Source organism: Muscardinus avellanarius (genome assembly GCF_963383645.1).
Source record: "Muscardinus avellanarius genome assembly, chromosome: 8".
NCBI lineage: Eukaryota > Metazoa > Chordata > Mammalia > Rodentia > Gliridae > Muscardinus > Muscardinus avellanarius.
The window spans coordinates 27,645,012-27,666,062 of NC_137794.1; the positions used below are offsets into that span (position 1 = coordinate 27,645,012).

Below are 21,051 nucleotides of genomic sequence, written 5' to 3' on the forward strand. Positions count from 1 at the left end.
GGAAATAAGATGATCGAAATGTGAACGCCACACGACAATATAAGCCACATGGAGTCAGCCAGCATGCACAGATATATATTAACACAGATATTATATATCTGTGTTAATATATATATGCACAGATATTTTATTATGTGCATATATATATATGCACAGATATTATATTAAGATATTAGTATTCTAATTCAAGGAAGCTGTCCTGAAATAGGATTTTTCATTTTCCCCAAAGAAGAATTTAGTGTATTTGAGTTGTTATAAAATAGTCTTAAATAATATTACTATTGTAACATTAATTTCATAATTTAATATAACTAAAATGTCCTCAGAAAAGCTTTACTTACCAATTTCTTCAGGAAATTAATGTAACTGAACTTAGTTTTGGGATAAAAAGTGAAAGCTCAGAAATAGATTTTCATAATTACCTTCTCTTGATTAGTACATTTAATAGAAGGAATAATACTTTAAAATAATTTAGTTTTAATTATAAATAACCCCAATTTTTTAACTATTACTCTTGCTTCAGGTTATAGGTAAAATCATTGTTATATTTTACATTTGGAAATACATATGGGGTTTTAAAATAATCTCATCTGTGCCTTATGAACTAATAAATATAAAGACAAAATCTTATAGCTGTTATATTCTTTCTTTGTGTGTGTGGTATTGGGCGTGGAACCTAGAGGCTTTCTACCTCCGGGCTATACTGCCAGCACTATTTTATATTTTATTTGGAAGCAGGGTCTCACTGAGTTGCTGAGAGCCTCACTAAGTAGTTGAGGCTGGCTTCGAACCTGTACAATCCTCCTGTCTCAGCCTCCCAAGCACTGGAATTACAAGGGTGCGCCACCACACCCGGCTAGCTGTTATATTTTAAATGAAGAAAAATAAGGACTTCTGGTTCTTGCATTTCAAATAGAAGAAACAGTTTCTATGGATAATAAAATAAAGAAAAAATTAATATAATAAAATGTGTTTTACGAGGACAGAGAACTTAAAGACATGAAGACAGGGTGGTGGTGTCCTCACCTGCTAATTTGGGCCTATATTACCTTGAGTAAATCACTTAAACTTTTCTGAGACTCAGTTTCCTTTTATCTATAAATATAGCAGGTTGTAGATGGACTAGTTTTGTTCTAGTGTTTGATATGACTCCAAAACTGAATCTATGCTGCCTTGTTTCATTATGCTAAAACAGATGTTGGGCCCATAATAATGGCTGACAGTTCATTATACATAAGGCAGTAAAACAGAGCTCATTCCTATTCATGGTATTTTAGATTTTTGCAGAAGGCTAGAAAACAATGCAAAGTTCTATTTCTTTATTTGATATTAACCCTACTTCAGTTTATGTTCATTATAATTTTTTTTTAAATACTGGGGGTGGAACCCAGGGGATTTTCTATATCCAGGCTATACTCCCAGACCTATTTTATACTTTATTTGGAAACAGGGTCTCACTAAGTTGCTGAGAGCCTCACTAAGTAGCTGAGGCTGGCTTCGAACTTGTGCAATCCTCCTGTCTCAGCCTCCCAAGCACTGGGATTACAAGTGTGCGCCACCATGCCCGGCTTAGAAAGAATATTTTAAATGTTTAGCTGTAAAATGATAAAAGTTTGAGGAGACAGATGCGAATTCTTACTTAAATATTAACAGGTATACATGCACTACTAACAATAGCCAAATAATAAAAACAAGCTAAGTGTCCATCTATTGATGAATAGATAAAGAAAATTTGATAGACCTTGGCATGGTGGTACCTACCTGTAATCCTACTATTTGGGAGGCTGAGACAGGAGGATCACAGGTTCAAGACCAGCCTGGGCAACTTAAGCTCTACTTCAAAACAAAAAATAAAAAGGACTGGTGGGGGGGGGTTCAGAGATAGAATATTCCTGGGTTCAATTCCCAGTGAGACACACACACACACACACACACACACACACACACACACACACGAAAGAACTGGGGAGGAAGGAAAGGAAAAAGAAAAGAAAAAGTGGTATACAGGTGGTAAATAGTGGGATACTGTTCAGCTATAAAAAGAATGAAATCCTGTCATCTGCAACAAAAGATTTTTTAACCATTCATTCAATGCTTACTTTTAAACTACTGTGCACTGGGTGTTGTAGTACAGTGATAACCCAAATAGTTCCTGAGCATAAGAACATTATGATGTTCTTATTATATTTAATGTATGAACTAGTTTTTATTATATGTTGAGCTGGTTCATTTCATATTGACACCTTTTGCACTTACATAAACAATATTTTTAATAGGATAGTGCATGAATATGGATGGGTCTTTCTAACCTTTTCTGTTTTATATATCTTGAGTCTCTGTTTATTCCAAGGGCTAGTTGTATTTGAAACATATAATATATTGTTAGCTATGATTTAGACTTTAGAGTAGAAAAGACCTTGGAAATTTTAAAAAGGCCTTAGAAGATTGAAAGATCTCCCATGTTCGTATATAAGCATATTAAATATCAATATGGCCTTACTAGCAAAAGTGATCTACAAAGTCAGTATAATCCCTATTAAAATACTAATGTCATTTTTTATCGGTGTATGTATGTGGTACTGGGGATTGAATCTAGGGGTGTTCTACCTCTGAGCTACATCCCGGCCCTTTTTATTCTTTATTCTAAAATGGGGTTTCTCTAGGTTGTTGAGAATCTTGCTGTTTTGCTAAGGCCATCTTCAAAACTTTGATACTCCTTTCTCAGCCTCCCATACTGGAAATACAGGCATGTGCCACCACAACTGGCTTCAATGTCATGTTTCACAGAGCTAGAAAATATAGCCCTAAAATTCATATGGAAGCCGGGCGTGGTGGCGCATGCTTGTAATCCCTGTGCTTGGGAGGCTGAGACAGGAGGATCATGCAGGTTCGAAGCCAGCCTCCACTGGCCTAAGAGACCCTGTTTCCAAATAAAAAATATAAAACAGTTTCTGGGAGTATAGCCCGGAGGTAGAAGGCCCCTGGGTTCCATCTCCAGTACCACCACACACACACAAAAATTCATATGGAAAATAAAAGATTAAGAAAAGCCAGAGCAACTTGAGCAATAAGTACTGTGCTGGAGGTATCAACAGTTCCTGATTTCAGATTATAGTATCATGCTCTAGTAATACAAACAGCATGGTACTACCACAAAAACTGACACATGGACCAATGGAATAGAAGATACAGAATCAAATCTTAGCATTTATAGCCATTTGATATTAGACAAAGTTCTAAAAACACATGCTGGAAAAAAAGCCTGTTTGGATTTTATTTTGTTTTGTTTTGTTTGGTGGTATTAGGGATGGAACCCAGCGGCCTTCTACCTCCCAGCTACACTCCCAGACCTATTTTATATATTTTATTTGGAAACAGGGTCTCCTCTGCGTGATCCTCCTGTCTCAGCCTCCAAGCGTGCGGAAAAGATAGCCTTTTCAACAAATGGTGCTGGGGAAACTGGTTCTCCATATGTGGAAGAATGGAGTTAGACCCTGTTCTCTCACGCTGCACAACAGTCAGCTCAAGATGAATAAAAGACCTAGAAATTAGACCAGAGGCTTTGCAATTGCTATGGAAGGCACAGGGGACAGCTCTCCAACATACACACACTAGGAGAGGCTTCCTCAATAAGACCCCCAAAGCTCAGGAAATAAAAGGGAAAATTAGTAAGTGGGATGACATTAAGATTAAAAACTGCACAACAAAGGAAACGAGTATAAAGAGTGAACTTATTGAGTGAGAGAGAATTTTTGCCAGCTACTCCTGATACAGACTAATATCTAGAATATACCAAAAACTTAAAAAACTTAACTCTAAAAAAATGCCCAATAAAAATGGGCAATGAACTGAACAGACACTTCTCAAAAGAAAAAGTTCCAGTTAGAATGGCAGTCATCAAGAATACATGTAATAATACATGCTGGTGAGGATGTGGGAAAATAGCAGCTCTTACATACTGTTGGAGGGGTTGCAAATTAGACAGCCACTATGGAGTTCAATGTAGAGGTTCCTCAGAAAACTCGGAATGGAATCACCGTATGACCTAACTGCCATTCTTGTGTATCATTCAAAAGGAATTGAAGTCAGAATATTACAGTGATACACACCTATCCATAATTATAGCAGCACAACTCACAATAGCTAAATTGTGGAACCAGCCTTGGTATCCATCAATAGATGAGTAAGTCATAAAACTGTGAGATATACACACTATGGAATTTTACTCAGACATAAATAAGCACAAAATCATGTAATTTGCAGGAATATGGATGGAGCTAGACAATATTATGCTAAGTGAGATCAGCCAGTTTAAGAAAATGAAAGATCGTGTTTTCTCTCCTATGTAGAAACTAGAGAGAAATTGGGAAACAAAAGGGACTTAGGATAAATGAGAAAAATACCAGTGGAAGAGAGGAGGGAGATTTGTGGAGGGAGGTGAGGGGAAAAGAGATGTGATGAAGGAAACAGTTCCGATTGTGCTATGTACATGCATGCATGAATCTATCATTTCCACTCTCAATAGAGATGAGAAGAGAGAGGGGTGGGATCCAGAGGGGAGACAACCAAATGCTGTGTGCATGTATGTTTCTATCACTCTGAACCGTATGATGACATATAGCTGCAGTGCACCAGTAATAGTACATAAAGTAATTTCAATAGCATAGTACTTGAATATAGATGGAGTGTTCTAACCTTTCCTATCTTGAGTCTCTATATATTTCAAGGGATAATTGTCCTTAAAACATACAATATATTCATAGCTAAGATTTAGGCTTTAGGTTAGAAAGGACATTAGAATTTTCTTTTTCCTTCTCTGGTCTTACACTGAATTCCTACAATTATGATTCTTTTAAGTTGTTAGAGAAATTATACAGACATTCTTTAAAGGAATATCTAGAATAATCTTTAATGAAACCTTTTTTTTTTTTTTATGGTACTGAGGTTCCTGCAAGCCCTTCTACCTCCGGGCTACACTCCCAGACCTAATTTATACTTCTTTATTTTTGGAAACAGGGTCTCTTAAGCGAGTGAGGCTGGCTTCAAACCAGTGCGATCTTCCTGACTCTGCCTCCCAAGTGTGGGGATTAAGAGCTTGTGCCACCACGCCCAGCTGAAACTAAGTTTTAATTGAATTTAAAGAGAGGGTGTCCTTAATTAGAAGGTTTAAAACAAAATTAAAAAGGGTAAATGTATGAACCTCTGCATGAATTTTTGTCATTCAGTTATGTAGTATTGACTGTGAGTTTTATACTTTTATGAATGAATAAGAGTTCTTACTCTCAAGAACAAATATATTATTGTCATTTAAAACAAAACTTGAAAGCCAGGTGTGGTCGCACACACTTGTAATCCCAGCATTCAGGAGGCTGAGACCGGAGGAGGATAGTGGTTCACAGACAGCCTCAGCTACTTAGTGAGGCCCTTTGCAACTCAGTGAGACCCTGTTTCAAAATAAAGAATAAAAAAAGAGCTCAGAGTTAGAATGCCCTGGGGTTCCATCCTCAGTACTGCAAAACAACAACAACAATAACACTTGAAAAGTGTGGTGGTATACATCTCTAATCTGAGTACCTGGGAGACTGAGACAACAACACAAGTTCAAGGCCAGCCTCAACAACTTAGCAGGACCCTGTTTTAAATTTTAAAACACACTGGGCATGGTGGTGCATGCCTGTAATACTAGTGCTTGGGAGGCTGAGACAGAAGGATTGATGATTCATGGCCAGCCTCAGCAACTTACAAAGGCCCTCAGGTATAGCTCAGAGGGAGAGTGTCCCTGTGCTCAGTACCCAACACTACCAAATTAATTAATTAATTAATTGAATTAAAATATAAATGTATTTTTAAAAAGGGCTAGTAGTATAGCTCTGAGGTAGAATGCTCCTGGGTTATACATACATGCATACACATATACATACATACATATATACATACATACACACAGACTTGTTGTACTTAACCACTTATTGGTTTTAAGTAATGTTGAAGCTATGGGAATAGTGGAAAGGTCTAATAGATATGCACAGTACTTTTATTTGAGCAGAAAAAGTTAAGTACAAAAGTTCACAATGTTATATGCAGCTCCTCCCCCTTCTCCCCAGTCTTCTCATCTGACTCATCTGTGTCAGCTCCTGCTGCATTGGCCCTTTCCTGTTCTTCAAACTTACTAAGGTCATATCATCTGCCTAGAGCCTTCCCATTGCAGGATTGAAAGTTTCCTTTGCCTGGGTTTCTCTCTCCTTTGGAAGGGTGTGTGTGTGTGTGTGTGTGTGTGTGTGTGTGTGTATCAATATTTATTTGTAAATATGTATGTATATGTAAATTTTTGCTGAAATGTTACCATCTCAGTGGCTTTCCCCTGTACCCCTCACTTAAAAGTTCAATCCCCAGCTACCTCTGACCCCTAAACTTCTCTTCCTCCTTATCCTGGTTTACATTTTTGCTGTAGTTATCATCACCTTTCATCACACTATATAATCTACTCTTATGATAGTATTTTCTGTTATGGTTTCTGGGGATGAGGGTTACCATTGGGGGTGACTATTCCCAGGGACCCCTGGGAATAATTCCCCAATAAAACCACAAAAACAGAAAAAGATTAAAAAAAAAAAAACGCACGGGCTCTTGTCCTGAGCTAAGGATAAATACACATTAGTCCAGTTCTTGCTGAAGATTTAAAGGAGTTTATTAAAAAGATAGAAATATAGAAGATAGTTACATCCTCATGTTAGGGCTAACATGAGGGGGTGGTTTGAGCGAATTCACCAAAGATACAACACGTGGACCAGACCTTTTATACACATGACCTCCATCTTGCTCACGTAATTCTGACATAGTAAATGTCCCTGAAAGGTGCCTCCCCTTACTTTCCCGCCAACGTGTACTTTCCCCCCCCCATAGGTCTCTTTTCAGGAAGGTCATGGTTGAAGGTCAACCCCCTCCTCCCATCCTACCTAGATTATCCAGTTATGCTGTAAACCTGTCTTTAGGATGAGGATGAGGAAGTCCTAGTTCCCCTCTCCTATAGACTTGCTAATTACCTTTAGCTAGGTTAATTTACATTGGAATAGTTGCCTCCTTTTTTTTTTTTTTTTTTTTTTGGCAGAAACCAAGTCCTTTCACCAGTTTTTGAAATATAATAATCAGAGCTTTCGCAAATCTTCCTAGGCCATTTCCAATACTGGTTCATTTTCCTTTTTTCTTTTTTACTTCCACCAATAAAATGTAAATTGCATGAAGTCAGAGGTCTTTGTTCTCTCACAGACACGCCAGGCATGCAGGCATGAATATAGATGGAGTGATTGAACACCCTAGATGATCTGAGTTGAGATGAGAAAAGGAACACATGTTCTACCAGACTGTCGTCTGGAAGCTTTTACTCTGGGCTCAAATGCCTCCTGGGCTGCACACCCACTTCTGCCTCCCTTCACGCCTCCTGCTGTGCCCCACAGTCCTCCCCTGGGCTTCAGTGGCAAGTTTCCCTTCCCACCACCGTGGTAACCAGCTCCATTGAGTTCAGGCATGTGCTGTGCTGTCTACTTCTTTTCTATTATCCCCTGATTCTCTCTCCATACTAGAAAAGCAGTAAATAATTTTATTTCACATTACCTTAGTGTCAAAGTAGATCAATCTCATAGCGTTATGCTGCTGGAACTGCTTCCGGGCCCTGTTGGGCTCCCAAAGCTACTCCAGTGAGAGAGAGATATAGATGCCGGTTCTTGTTCTGAACTAGATATAGAAAACTCTAGTCCAAACTCTGCAAGCTTAAGACACATTATTATTATTACAAAGATGGAAAGATAGAATATGGATTAATAAAGCCCTATACCCGAGATAGTATAGGGGGGTGACTTGAAAACAAGTCACTGGAGTTCTAAATACAAAACAGTTTTTATAGATACATAGTCCCCCATCTTGCTCTACCAGGTAATTCTTTGTTCTAGGTGTAAATCTGCCCCTTGAATCCAAGTAGGCTCCTTTTGTTATGATTATAGGGATTTCTGGCTTGGCAAAAAAAAAAAGTTTCCTGCCTTACTGCAGCTGTAAGCTTAGGTTTCTGTGTTAGGACCAGAATGATTCCCAAGGTCAGGGGCCATTTGTATTTTCTCCTCTTTCACAGAGGTCAGTACCCTCTTTCTACACTCTGCATTCTCCTCCTGCACTCTTGGAGAATTCTTAGCTTTTTGCTAGATGCCATCTATTATGTAAACCTGTTTTAGAATGTGAAGGTCCTAGGTCCAGCTCCTCTATCCATTTGTTAATTACTTTTAGTGAGGATACTTTGCATTATAACAGCTACCTGAGTGCCTGGCAATAACCATGCCCTGACTGCTTTTCTTTTTACATTTTGAACCCCATTTTCAATAAACCAATTTTTGATACATTAATACCAAAACTATTTTTGAATACATTTTTAGGTGATTTCCCAATACGGGTATAATAGTGCTTTCACAGGCCTACCGCAGGGCTCAAGGTTTTTTCCCTCCTGTAGCAAAGATGCACCTAGGTCATGCAAGAGAATGTACCTCTTCCCCTCTCTTGTCAAAGCATACCAGAAACAGATTAGAAGCCTGTTCCCAGCCTTGCTGCTTTCTGCTTGAGAGTCTTTGCCCCAAATCTGTTTCCTCATCTGTGATAATGGAGAAAATGAGAAGACACCTTCTTAAAGGGTTTTTATGAAGGCTGAATAAATCAGTACTTCCCTTAGTACTTAGTGTATAGTTATTTTCTTTTTTTTCCGATTCTAGGAATTGAACCCTGGAAGGTTTTGTCTCAGAATTATACTCATAGCTTTTATTTTTGAAACAGGGGCTCATTAAGTAGCTGAGGCTGGCCTCAAACTTGTGATCTTCCTGTCTCTGTCTCCTAAATTCCTACTGGGATTATAGGCATGTGCCACCACACCTGGCTAGCTATCTTTCAATATGTCAAGAATCCTCTTTTCCAACTAGGAAGGGAACAGAATAAGTAGAGATGACATCCTCTTCTATTTATTTCCTTGTTTCATCTCAGAAAAGGAATGTCAAAAGACTAGCAAGCTGAAGAACACACAGCTGGAACCCTGAACTGGAGGACTCATATAGTTTGAACCCAGTTTTGGGAAAGTTGAAGATATAGGATTAGATAAGGAAAGCTGAGCAGACACATAAGTTCATGTACCCTATGAAAGCCAGCTTTGTACTTTGATGTGTTTAAGTTGCTTAGAAGGGCTTGATATATACTGGACAGGTAATTAGGATGTCTGATACTAATAAGTAAAGATAAATGTTTATCTCAACATTGTGGTATACCCAGAAAGAAAATAAGTGTAAATTGTAGACATTCATTAATCAGTATAAACATTCTCATGGTTTCTCTGTGTTTTAAAGTTATGAGTTTCTAGGCCATGATATTTTATATTATTTACTCAAATATGTAGTCTTTTATGAGTAAGATGATGGATAATAACCTTTTACTATACATATATAAATGTATCTTATACTATATACCTTAAAATAAATATGTAAAATAGATTAGGTCAGGCATTTTAGCCTATGTAGACACATGTAAGCTGCTTTAGAGAAGTAAGCTTTCTCTATATACATTATTTCTATGGGAAAATGTGTTTTAAGTTCCAAATGTTGAGTATATATATGTACATTTAGAAAGCAAATGACAGGTTTTACCAATTCTTTGGTTTGTAACACATGATTAGTTTTATAAAATGCTACATTGTTACTAAAGGATCTTCATGGTAATTTAAAAATAGTTTCAATAGCTCATTTAAATACTTTCTTTCACTTGGTCAACATCTTTCACCAAAGCATGTCTGCATTTCTTTTCTCTTTTCTTCATAATTTTGTGGCAGAAGAGAAAACAAAGAGCCTTTGTAGCAACAGATTTCACCTTTTAAAAGTAGAGGCATGTGAGCCCCTGCGGTCTTTCAGCACCTAACCTGTGCCATCTTCACATTTACCATCATTCCATGTCCCAACTAACTTTGTTTTCTAATGGGGGAGGCAGAGTTGCCCAGGAGGGGGTCTGCTATTAGACCAGTGCTGTCGACTTACTTGTCTAGACGGATGAAATGTCAGCTTTTTGTGTCTCCTGTTGGCAACTTGTGTCTTCCACCTGCACCAATTCTGATCTTTTCTGTTAGTTCCTTTTTTTAAATTTTGACAAGTATTGACTGACAAAACCATTTAGGTGAGAGAGTTGTCATTGCCCATACCTGTTGTTTTTCTTTTATCATGGTACAATGCTAATGTAGCTTTATTCATCAGATATTTGTGTTTCTTTAACATTTCATTCCACAGGCACTCCAGAAAGTCTGAAAGATCTAGCATCCAAAAACAGACTAGGAAAGGCACTGCCTCTGATTCAGAAAGGTAGGCTCGGTGTTGTGCTGTGCAGCCGTCTCCTGTCTCACTAACAAATCCAAGGTTGCCCCGTTCTCATTTTTCATTATCGGTTCTGAAGTACAGACTCTGATGTTGAAAGAATTTTATGGAAATGAATCTACCCCTATGTAGGAATAGTCTTATTAAAGAAATAAGAGAAAGGGTATTTTTGAAGGCAGCCCTTAAGTCTTTGGGTAAAAAAAACCAACAATGTGTGTTTCTCTTCCTGATCATTTTTATTACTAATGAGGATTAAATGTATACTCATAAACATACTAGGACTTTAATATCTATTTCTGAGATCATATTAAGTGTTTCCAATGAGTATAATTCTTGGAGTATGCAAATAGGCATAATTTTGAGTATCTCTTTTTAATTTGAATAATGCTATCTTTTAAATTTTTTCTTTTCTACAGAGGGATAATTGAAGATTCTTCTTGTGTTTTATAACTAAAAATATATGCTGAGTTGATGTAAAAATTATAAGGGATTATTGAAAAATTATAAGGAATTTTGTTTACAATTACACAGTTTTTGAGTATTATTAGATGTAATATATTGACAGTTTTTTTGACAGAGCTGCAAACACTTAGAAAGCCCAAATAACACTTATACATTGTTTTTCATCTTTATAACTGTTGAGAACATGTATGAAGATCCGTATGTAAGTGAATGAGTGCTTTTATATGTCATGTGTTTAGAGAGGTATACACAGGTAGAGTGAAAACACAGACATGACTAGGTAACAGTGAAATTCTTAGCAGTTTTATAAGCAGATAGCACTTGAACTAAATTCAGATAGACAATAATAAATGCAAAGAGTAGCATATTCCCTGAGAGGAAACAATGTGAGAGAAAAAAACTGACTTGAAATATCTCCCAGAGTTTGGGGGAACTATACCAGTTTTGAAATGGAAAATAGCATTCAGGAAATGAGGAAAGGCGCTGAAAATAAAATTGGAACCATTGAAAGAGGTTCAGTGATTGACAGGACAGTGCATTGTTAATGATCTGCTAGATCTCATCTTCTTTATGAGCCATTGATGAGCTTTAAATGTAAGAGATGGAAATTAGTTTTGAGTTCTGAAATCTTAGATCACTTTGACAATATTTTGAAGGTGGAGTGAAAGATCCAAGTGTAGATGCAAGACACCAGCTGGCAATCACAGCAGGCTTTGCTGAGATGCAATCTGTAGAATTCAGTGATGCATTCAGCCAGCAGATGTATGCCAAGCTATGTGCTGAGGTTAAGGAACTAGACCACTACTTGAAATCTGAAAAATGAGTAGGTATGGAGCACATCATGGGATATGAGTAAAAAGGAGATGAAGTTTAGTCCTGGATAATGGCCCATGGAGAGATTGACTATTTAGAGAACTTACTTTGCAATGAAATAAGAACTAGGAACTTCAAAAATAGTGTTGAATCGAAAAAGGAATTGGACGTTGAAGGAAATGGGAGTTCTGGCAGAGGCAGATAGCCTGTAATGAAGCAATACCAACTATGTTTCTCTTTTCACATTTTCTAGTTTTAACTCAGCTAACAAAAACAGAACACTCTAACCTTTTATATTATAGGATTTTTATTATAAAGCTCTTTATTGATTTTTAATAGAGTATAAGTTGCATGCCTAGTTTTTTAGGTGATATAACTAGTCACAAAAGAATTGACCTGGATTTTCTAGTTTATTAGCTCTCATTTCTCCAAAAGTACATAGTTGACATCTACCTACAGATGAGGTAGGGGTCCAAACCCAGGGTCTCATACGTGCGAGGCAAGCACTCTACCACTTGGCTAAAATCCAAGCCTGAACATTGATTCTTGAGTTTGGGGAGTTAACAGTTTCCCAAAAGAATGATACCACCCATTTATGCATTGGCCAGTGAAATGGTCATGGCCTTTGGTTGGACTTAGCAGACTTGCTCTCATGAAGAATCACCATGTAAGAACCTATTTGGAAAGATATAAAGACCAGTTGTAGAGAAAGCAGGCAGATCTGATTACTGTGTTCTGTGCTTAGCCATTTAAAGCAATGCTTCACATTCTCTTGGGAAGTACCTTAATTCAAGTTTAGCTTTTCACCTTCATTTGAAAACTCTGAGAACTTTTGGCATCATTTTTTCATTCCATTCTACTGAATTTCTTTCTTGTGGAACACATAGAGCCTAACTATGGGTTGCTTTTTTTAGACCACTATTTAAAATTGCTTATATGTGCACTTAATATTGCACTATTAGTATTGGGAAAAGCCTGTGCAGGCCTGTGAGGAGTGATAGCAGGAAGAACCAGTTTGAAGATTTGACCTTAAATATCACATGCATGTCCATCCTTTAGTCTGAGGTGATGAATGTGAGCATGGATTGAACTAGTAGTAGATATTTAGCATTTAAAGATGATGAGCCGGTGTGGTGGCGCATGCTTGTAATCCCAGCATTCGAAAGGCGGAGACCGGAGGATCGATCGCAATTCAGACAGCCTCAGCTACTTAGCGAGGCCCTTCACAACTCAGTGAGACCCTGTTTCAAAAACAAAAAGGACTAAAAAATGGAGCTGGGGGTGTAGTTCGGAGGTAGAATGCCTCTGGGTTGCAGCCCCAGTACCACAAAATAAATAAATAAATAAACAAACAAATAAATAAATAAATAAATAAAGATGATGAGCTAGAGTGTGTATACATATGTCAGCATGGGTTTTCATTAGATGCCATTTTTAACTTATTTTGACTACAGACTGTCAGAACACAATTTTTTTCAAGTCCTATCAAGTTATTTGAAACTTGGACATATATTTATCATTTATAATTAACGATGAATATATTTTGAGATGTGAATTACTATATTTCATCTCATAATATAGAAATAAATCTTATCTCACCAGGAGAATAGAGAGCAGGTGTTGGGGTATGACAGACTTGGATTCTATCTCAACCACACTTTATCACTTGGTCTTTTTGCAAGTCACTAGGAATCTCAGTTTTTTTCTTGTGTAAAATAGTAATAATCACAGTTCTCAGACTGTGAGGATACAAAAACGTGCCAGTAGATAAACATGCATAAATACGCACGCAGGTATGCATGCCTACACACACACATACTCTCTCTCTCCCCCCAGTCCATCGCTCCCTCCCTCTCTCTCTCCCCCACCTCTTTCTCTCAGTGCCTGACATACATTGATGCCATATTGGTGATCAGTGACGAATAGTTCTTATCATTTTGCTTATCCTTTACTCATCCCCTGCCCCATTTTCTAACATTACTACCCTAAATCTCTCTCATTCTTTTTACAACCTTACATTCTTATCATATCTCATCTCATTGAAAAGATCAAGGCTCAACAGCTTGGTTCCTCTCTTTTATACTCCAGTAGCCTAGAATTTCTCTCTTTTCCTTTTGCCTAAAACAAACCATACTGGGTTCCATTGTCTTCCTGTTGCAAAACCTTGCTCATCTCTCTTCCACTTCTGCACTTTCTTTCTCCCCATTTTCCCTTCTTATAATTCTGTTGGATGCCATGTTCCCCTCTGTCTCTCTCTGAGGTGAAGGGGTTTTCTGTGCTCCAGTGGTCTGTGCTCCCATGCTTGTTACAGATTGGCTAGTGGAAGGAGCAGGTTCATTACTTAGGAACTTTAAGTTCATGTCAAAGAAAAAACTGATCTTTTGCTAAGTAATTAACCTCAAACACTCCAGGCTGGCTTCAGGCCCTGCAGGTTTCCCTGTGGATCAACAAATAGAACACCAAGCTATACTTTATGGAGCTGTATACTATTTACACAGGAATCCATGCGTTTGCCCCTGAAATTATTTTGGTACGTTTGCCGTCTAGTTTGATGCCACATAAAGATCACCTAAATCATTCACATCTTAGGTTGTACTCAAGCTATTCTTATAAATTGTATTAAGAAATTTAGATTACTTATTAATTAAATTACTTATAAATTAATAGAATGAAGCAAGATTTTAGTGAAATTGTGATATCCATGAAATTTCTCAGTACAAAGTTGCAAACAAATTGGTTGAATTTTTAAACCATATTAAGAAGAATGTATATATATATATTTTTTTTTGGTGGTACTGGGGTTCCTGAAAGCCCTTCTACCTCCGGGCTACACTCCCAGACCTATTTTTACATTTTTTAAATTGGAAACAGGGTCTCCTAAGCCAGCGCGCGCGGCTAGCTTCGAACCTGCGTGATCCTCCTGTCTCTGCCTCCCAAGCGCGGGGATTACAAGCGTGCGCCACCATGCCCGGCGAGAATGTATATTTTTGAATAGAGTTTCTTGGAGTTTATTCTCATGATAGTAGCTTTTAGAGTAGTAGGGCCAGGCGTGGTAGTGCACTCTTGTAATGCTAGTACCTAGAAGGCTGAGACAGGAGAATCATGATGTGCAGCCAGCCTCTGCTATTTAGTAAGGCATTGGACAACTAAGTGAGACTTTGTTTCAAAATAAAGAATAAAATATAGGACTGGGGATATAGTTCTGAGATAGAATGCCCCTGGGTTTCATCCCCAATATTGCAAAAAAGAAAAAAAAAGTAGTAGATAAAATTCAGTCTTGAGCCGGGCATGGTGGCCCACGCTTGTAATCCCAGCATTTGGGAGGCTTAGACCTGAGGATTGTGGTTCGCGGACAGCCTCAGCTACTTTGTGAGGCCCTCCGCAACTCAGTGAGACCCTGTTTCAAAATAAAGAGTAAAAAATTGGATAGGGGGTGTAATTCAGAGGTCAAAATGCCTCTGGGTTCCATTCCCAGACTCACACACACACAAAAAAAAATTCAGTCTTAGTTGTTGGAAAGAATTTTGTCATGTAATCCTTATTTTAATCAAGTTTGTACAATTGACTTAATGAGAAACTCCATTCAGAATAAATAAATGAACAGTTTTACTATGTAGAATACTATTCATTCCTTCTTATTTTGATTTGAAAAGGGGTGGTGGTCCAGATTTCAGCATATAAAATGGGCTGATAAAGCATCAGTCTGTAACACAAGAGGATAAATGCACCAAGCTATACCTTTTTTTGTTCGCTACAGCCTAACATTTTTCCATTATTTTGCAATGGAAAGACACCCTAAATCAAAGTCAATGTATCTGTGAAAGTTATTTTATTAAAAGATTATCCATCTACAAAGCTGGGCGTGGTGGCACGCGCTTGTAATCCCAGCATTTGGGAGGCTGAGACAGAAGGATCATGGTTCATGAACAGCCTTAGCTACTTAGTGAGGCTCGTTGCAACTCAGTGAGACCCTGTTTCAAAATAAAGAATAAAAAAATAGGGCTGGGGTGTAGCTCAGAGGTAGAATGACCCTGGGTTTCACCCCAAGTACCACAAAGAAAAGATTATCCATCTCTATACAAATTGAATAAAGCACTCATTAATATACTTTTGGTCATCAGAATATATTCTTTATCTCATACATTTAGTAAATGAGTTTTACAACATTGTTTTGAAGGGATGAGATATTATTTTATTCCTTCTGTCAAGATAACATATATCAGGTATTTAATCATGTATTTTAATAATATAGTAGGTATTTAATTATGTATTTTACTTAGAATATATACTGAAAAGGCAAAACCGTGAACTGGTTTAAAATAAATAAATAAATAAATATATATATATATATATATATATATACACACACACAAACACACACACACATACATGTACACATACACACATATTCAGTTTTTAATTCTTAATCCTTCTTTCAGAAATTGGCTCCACAGTCATTTTCAACATCATGTGAAGATAACTGTCATATTTACAAATATCTTTTTAGGTACTTTTATACTTGAGAGAACATGTCTTGTCTATATACCAGCCATTTGCCCTTAATCAGTTGTATAAATTAATGAAACCATCTCTTATTATTTTATTTGTATTTTTTAGTCTGCTTAAATTAACCTCATGAAGCCTCCTCCTTTTTCTATATCTATTTACCATAGACTTGCTTATTACAAAGTAAAATTATACATGTAAAAATACGCAGATTTCTACAGTGCAGCATATCTTCTTGAAGGCAAGTACTTGAAGTATCCCTGTATTCATCCTCCTCATTATCCTCCTTCATTCAATCAGCATATCATTACTGAGCTCCTGATCGCTGTGCAGCTATGTTTTAGGCACTGGAGATAAAGCCCAGTCCAAAAAGGAAAGAAGCAAGCAAGCAAGCAAGCTTGCTTCTGCTTCGTGGAGCTTATAAGAGGTTTATTGCAATAGTGCAACCTAGACTTATTCTTTCAAAACACATATGGCATTCACATTCGCAATAATAATCTCAGTTTGGTTGAATTGATTTCATTAACTGTGTGATAGATTTTCTCTGGTTCTTTAAAATTCACTGTCTTGTCAAAGTAACCAGGTTTTTCTTGGACAGATGTGTTGGAATAAAGTTAACGTGAATCTGTTGACTGAAGATCTTTTTTGGCCCTAATGTTTTAGGGTCTTCCCACCATGTCTTTCTAGAAGGGGACACGCAGCCCCCAGAGCGACTGATCAGCCAGTCATTAGGGGAAAGCATCCTGCTCGCTCCAGGTCGAGCGAGCACTCTAGTGTCAGAACCCTGTGTTCTATGCACCACCTTGCCCCTGGAGGGTCGGCGCCACCTTCTCCGCTTCTGACAAGGTTGCTATTCAATGTCAGCCCAGCATTCATGTCCTGCCTCTGGGTGTTGGTGTGGTGTTGTACCTTCCTGAGCACTCGAAGCTTTCACTCATTCTGACACCATGAGTTTTAAACCTTTCTTTGTGGCACTTAAACCTCTCCCGCATCCTCTGACTTGCATCTATTTTCACTGTGCTGGTGGTATCCTACAGTGCTGCCAATTAGCCATCATCAGAAACTATATCCAGTTGTGTTATGTTGTTTCATCTGTTTGTGGCATATTCATATATAATTTATCAACTATGTAAAATCTTTAATGATAAACTACTCAGAATTAAATATGTATCTGCTTTAAAAAGTGTAAGAGGAAGTAAGAAGTAAGTTTTTGCATGTGTCAGTAAAATCTTAGAGTGTTTTTAAAGTTCTTCCATTTTAAAAAAAATGTGTGAATGCCAGCAAAGAGCCTAATTCTGGGCAGCAGTAACGTATTGGCATGCCTCTCGGATTCTTACGTGTAATTTCAGTCCTCATATCAGTGTATGTCTATAGCACGTGTTCAGGGTTACTTTAAATACCTTTTAAGGTTTTCCTACTTAAAAATAAAGAACAAGCGAGTGGTAGTTTATAAAAGTGTCTGCAACTAGAATTATTATGAGTTAAAAGTAATTCTTGAGTATATATCAATTTAATAGCAACAATTTAGGTAACAGCCTCTCCTAACTACTTTTCTGTATATTAAGATTCAGAGGCTGTCAGTAAATATGTTTGGCTCAATGCTACCTATAAAGAATAACTTGCCCAGAAAGCACAACTTTATAGAAAGTTAATAAAAAAGTGAGTCAGATTCAGCTCAGTTCAGGAGTTTATTATATAGAAATGTGTGTGATAGACATTTATCTGTTTCCTTTGGTATTATCTTTTGTATACATGTCATAAAAAGTATTTGACTTTGCTGCCAATCACTCAGTTAGAGGTTTTATACCTGTTTTAATAGTACTTGGAAGAAGGAAAATATTTTTGTCTGGTCCTTTTGGAATTTCACCCCTCTCTTTGTTTTTTGCCTGCAGAATGCACCGACAAGGAAGTCCAACCCAGTCTCCTCCAGCAGAGACATCTTTCAGCAGTCGCAGGGGAAGACAGCTCCCTCAGGTGCCAGTGAGAAGCAGCAGTATAGAACAAGGTATCCCATCAGGAGAGCTCATTGTCCAAAAGTCTCGGATTTGAGAACCTCCTCTTTTTATACTCCTTCCTATTAAATGAATAGTATTTTGGTTATATGTGTGTCTTGAATCCTAAGATATTAACTGGGAATTTTATTCCTAATACCAAGTTATAGTGTCTCATGGCCTTTGTTCATTTTTTGTTGAGTGAATGAATGGATTTTAGATAGCCATTTGACAAAATAAGCAGAGGACACACACTGTTTTCAAAGATAGAAGTTTAAAAACCTTAGTACACTATAGTATTTTATGGGTTAAAATAAGACATACCTAATTTTTAAAACATGCTTTAAATACAATCATTTTAATGCTTTCCTAGTATTTTATCATAATTTAATTCACAATATTTCATATTTTATATAAGTTTGAAGATGAAAAACTGCTGAGCTCTATTGCCTAGAGATTATCTTATTTTAATTATCTATGCATTTTTGTATTTTCCTAAAAAGAGAAAAAACAGAGAGAGAGAGAGAGAGAGAGAGAGAGAGAGAGAGAGGGAGGTGATGTGTGTAGCTCATGTGTATGGGTGTGTGTGTATGACAGGGTAGGGAGACTTACTGTGACTGGAAAGTAGAAACTAATTCCAAACTATCTGAGCTAGATGATTTATATGGTGGGTTAAAATAGTACAAATAGTACCTCCCATGCGGTCCACTTCTCAGTAGGTGAAATGATTTGTTATCACCATGTTGTCATCTATTCTTATAAAAAACTTTCAAAGAATTTACTGAAATCATATATATTTGGGTTGTGGCATAAATGCAGTGGACTAATATTTAAAACGCTCATAAAAATCTTTGTTCTTATGAAACAACTGGTAGGTTAATGTTCTGAATATTTTTTTCAACAGTGTTGTTTGGTGGTGAAGTAGAAAGAACTTGCATTTCACTCTATACTGATGGTGGTTATTAAATTTTTTCTCACTTAATTGAAGTGCTTAGTGTATCACAGAAATGCTAAAGATCTGTGAGGATAAATGTATTCTTTCAATGACATATGTACATAATTTGTCATGCGAAATACTTGATTATAGAAAAATTAGTCTAATTTTTAAGAGGTACCAATTTATTAATAGAGTAATACTGGTGTAATAAACTCCCAATTTGTATATTTTAAATCATACTTTATTGTTCATACATCATGCGTTAGTGTTTTGGCTTGCTATAAAGGTATCCATTTAGTTAATTTGGAAAATATACTTTATGAAATTCTGACTTTCTTTTCTAAAGTAGCAGTTACATGTTTAACAAGCTTCTCTCTTCTGGGGACATTTTCAGACTATTATTCATAATTAATGTTCTTAGCAATATAATTAACAATAACCCAGATGAAATTATTTAAATGTTCTAAAAATAAAAGCTGGTGATTATTTACATTATTTTTTTTCATGAACTCCGGTTGCACAACTGAAAGAAGGAGACATTTTGGTCTTTAGATACAAACTCAGTTTTGCTGATCATATCAACAGCCAGAAAGTCGTGCACTCCTAAAATTCTTTGCATTTCCTCTGCTTGCTAGTAAAACACTCTCTGGGTCCAAAAGCATATGTGGGTACTACCTATAATTCTCACATGGTGATACCATAGTGACTTATATATAGAAATAAAAATATAGAAATTAGTAATTCTATAGAATGTTTCTGCAAAATCAGTTGGACTAGTATGTTGGGTTTTGGTTTTTAAAGCTCATGTTTTACTGTTAATATTAATGTTACTGTTGATGATATTCATATTTATGGCTGCCTTTCAGAGAAATTGTCAATTTGTAAGGAATGAATTGAAGTGGGAATAAGGGGATGACTTGAGAATGGCATTGATGGAGTTATTTTGATATTCAATATCACAAATATATCAGTAAACACTTTTGGTCATTTGAGCTTCCTGAAGTATGTGATCGTAAGAGTCCTATAGACAAGGCTTTTTAAAAATTTTGCTATAGGCATGCATATCTAAGAGATCTTCTTCTGTATATAATATAGACCTGATGATACTTTGGGGACTTCTGATATATGATGATAGTGTCTGCCATCATCTTATTATAGATCTGCTTCAAACCAAACAGCTCACTTGACAGCTATTCTTGTCCCCAAACATGTTTTCAAATGTAATTTTCCAATTTGGAGGTAGATAAGATTTAGCACATTTAAGATAGACTTCAGTGTTGTTAAGACTACAGAATTATGTCATTTGTTTTCTTTTGCTATTATGTATGAAACTTTAGTTCTATCTCCTGTAAAAAAAAAAATGACACTGACTGCAATTTATTAGCAATTGATTAAGCCTCTACTGTACTTTATTTTCCTCTGGTTTTTTTGTTTTTTAAACTTTTCACAAATGGTGATTTTCTAGTTTTTTAAAAATTGAATTGATAAACAGCTTATTGTTAAGAATAAATATTTCAAATGTTTTATATTCCTGGATACAACTTCTTTATAAACTTACAAGTAATCTTACTTAAACAGTTTTTGCACAGAGTTATCTACATTATTGTTTTTAGGATATATGCTAAGACAATTTGATTGACTAAATATATGCTCTTCTTTATAAATGAGATTTACTATAGTGTCTTTGTACCATAAAACCCAATATCTCTTCTTTTAAAGACTAACATAGCATTTAAAAAGATATGTTTACTTAATTTTTTGAAAAAGTGTTTTAAAGTTTCTTTTAAAAATTAAGAATGTTAGCCTGTTTGCTACACAAAATCTGATTATGTTAAGGTAGATTGAGGGGGAAACCAAAGAGATGCTTACAACACAGATTTTGAGATACTATACTTGGAAAAGTAGTCAATAATTGAGGTAACTCCAATAGTACATGGAAATTGAAAGGAGAGACTTCTGT

At 36.5% G+C, this 21,051-nt stretch overlaps 1 protein-coding gene across 41 annotated transcripts in view; it reads left to right on the plus strand.

The window, feature by feature from the left end:
- LOC308265769 (regulating synaptic membrane exocytosis protein 1) overlaps positions 1-21,051 on the plus strand; it is a gene marked incomplete at both ends in the record, with an annotated part of 229,736 nt that overhangs the window by 88,717 nt on the left and 119,968 nt on the right. For 18 of the 41 annotated variants that reach the window (XM_080699636.1, XM_080699659.1, XM_080699672.1 and 15 more), the window contains 2 exons: positions 10,299-10,370; positions 18,056-18,168. In XM_080699636.1, the coding sequence (XP_080555762.1) occupies positions 10,299-10,370; positions 18,056-18,168 (185 nt within the window). Of the gene's footprint in view, positions 1-10,298; positions 10,371-16,826; positions 17,010-18,055; positions 18,169-21,051 lie in introns of all 41 variants that reach the window. The other 23 variants (XM_080699675.1, XM_080699638.1, XM_080699639.1 and 20 more) reach the window with 3 other exon arrangements.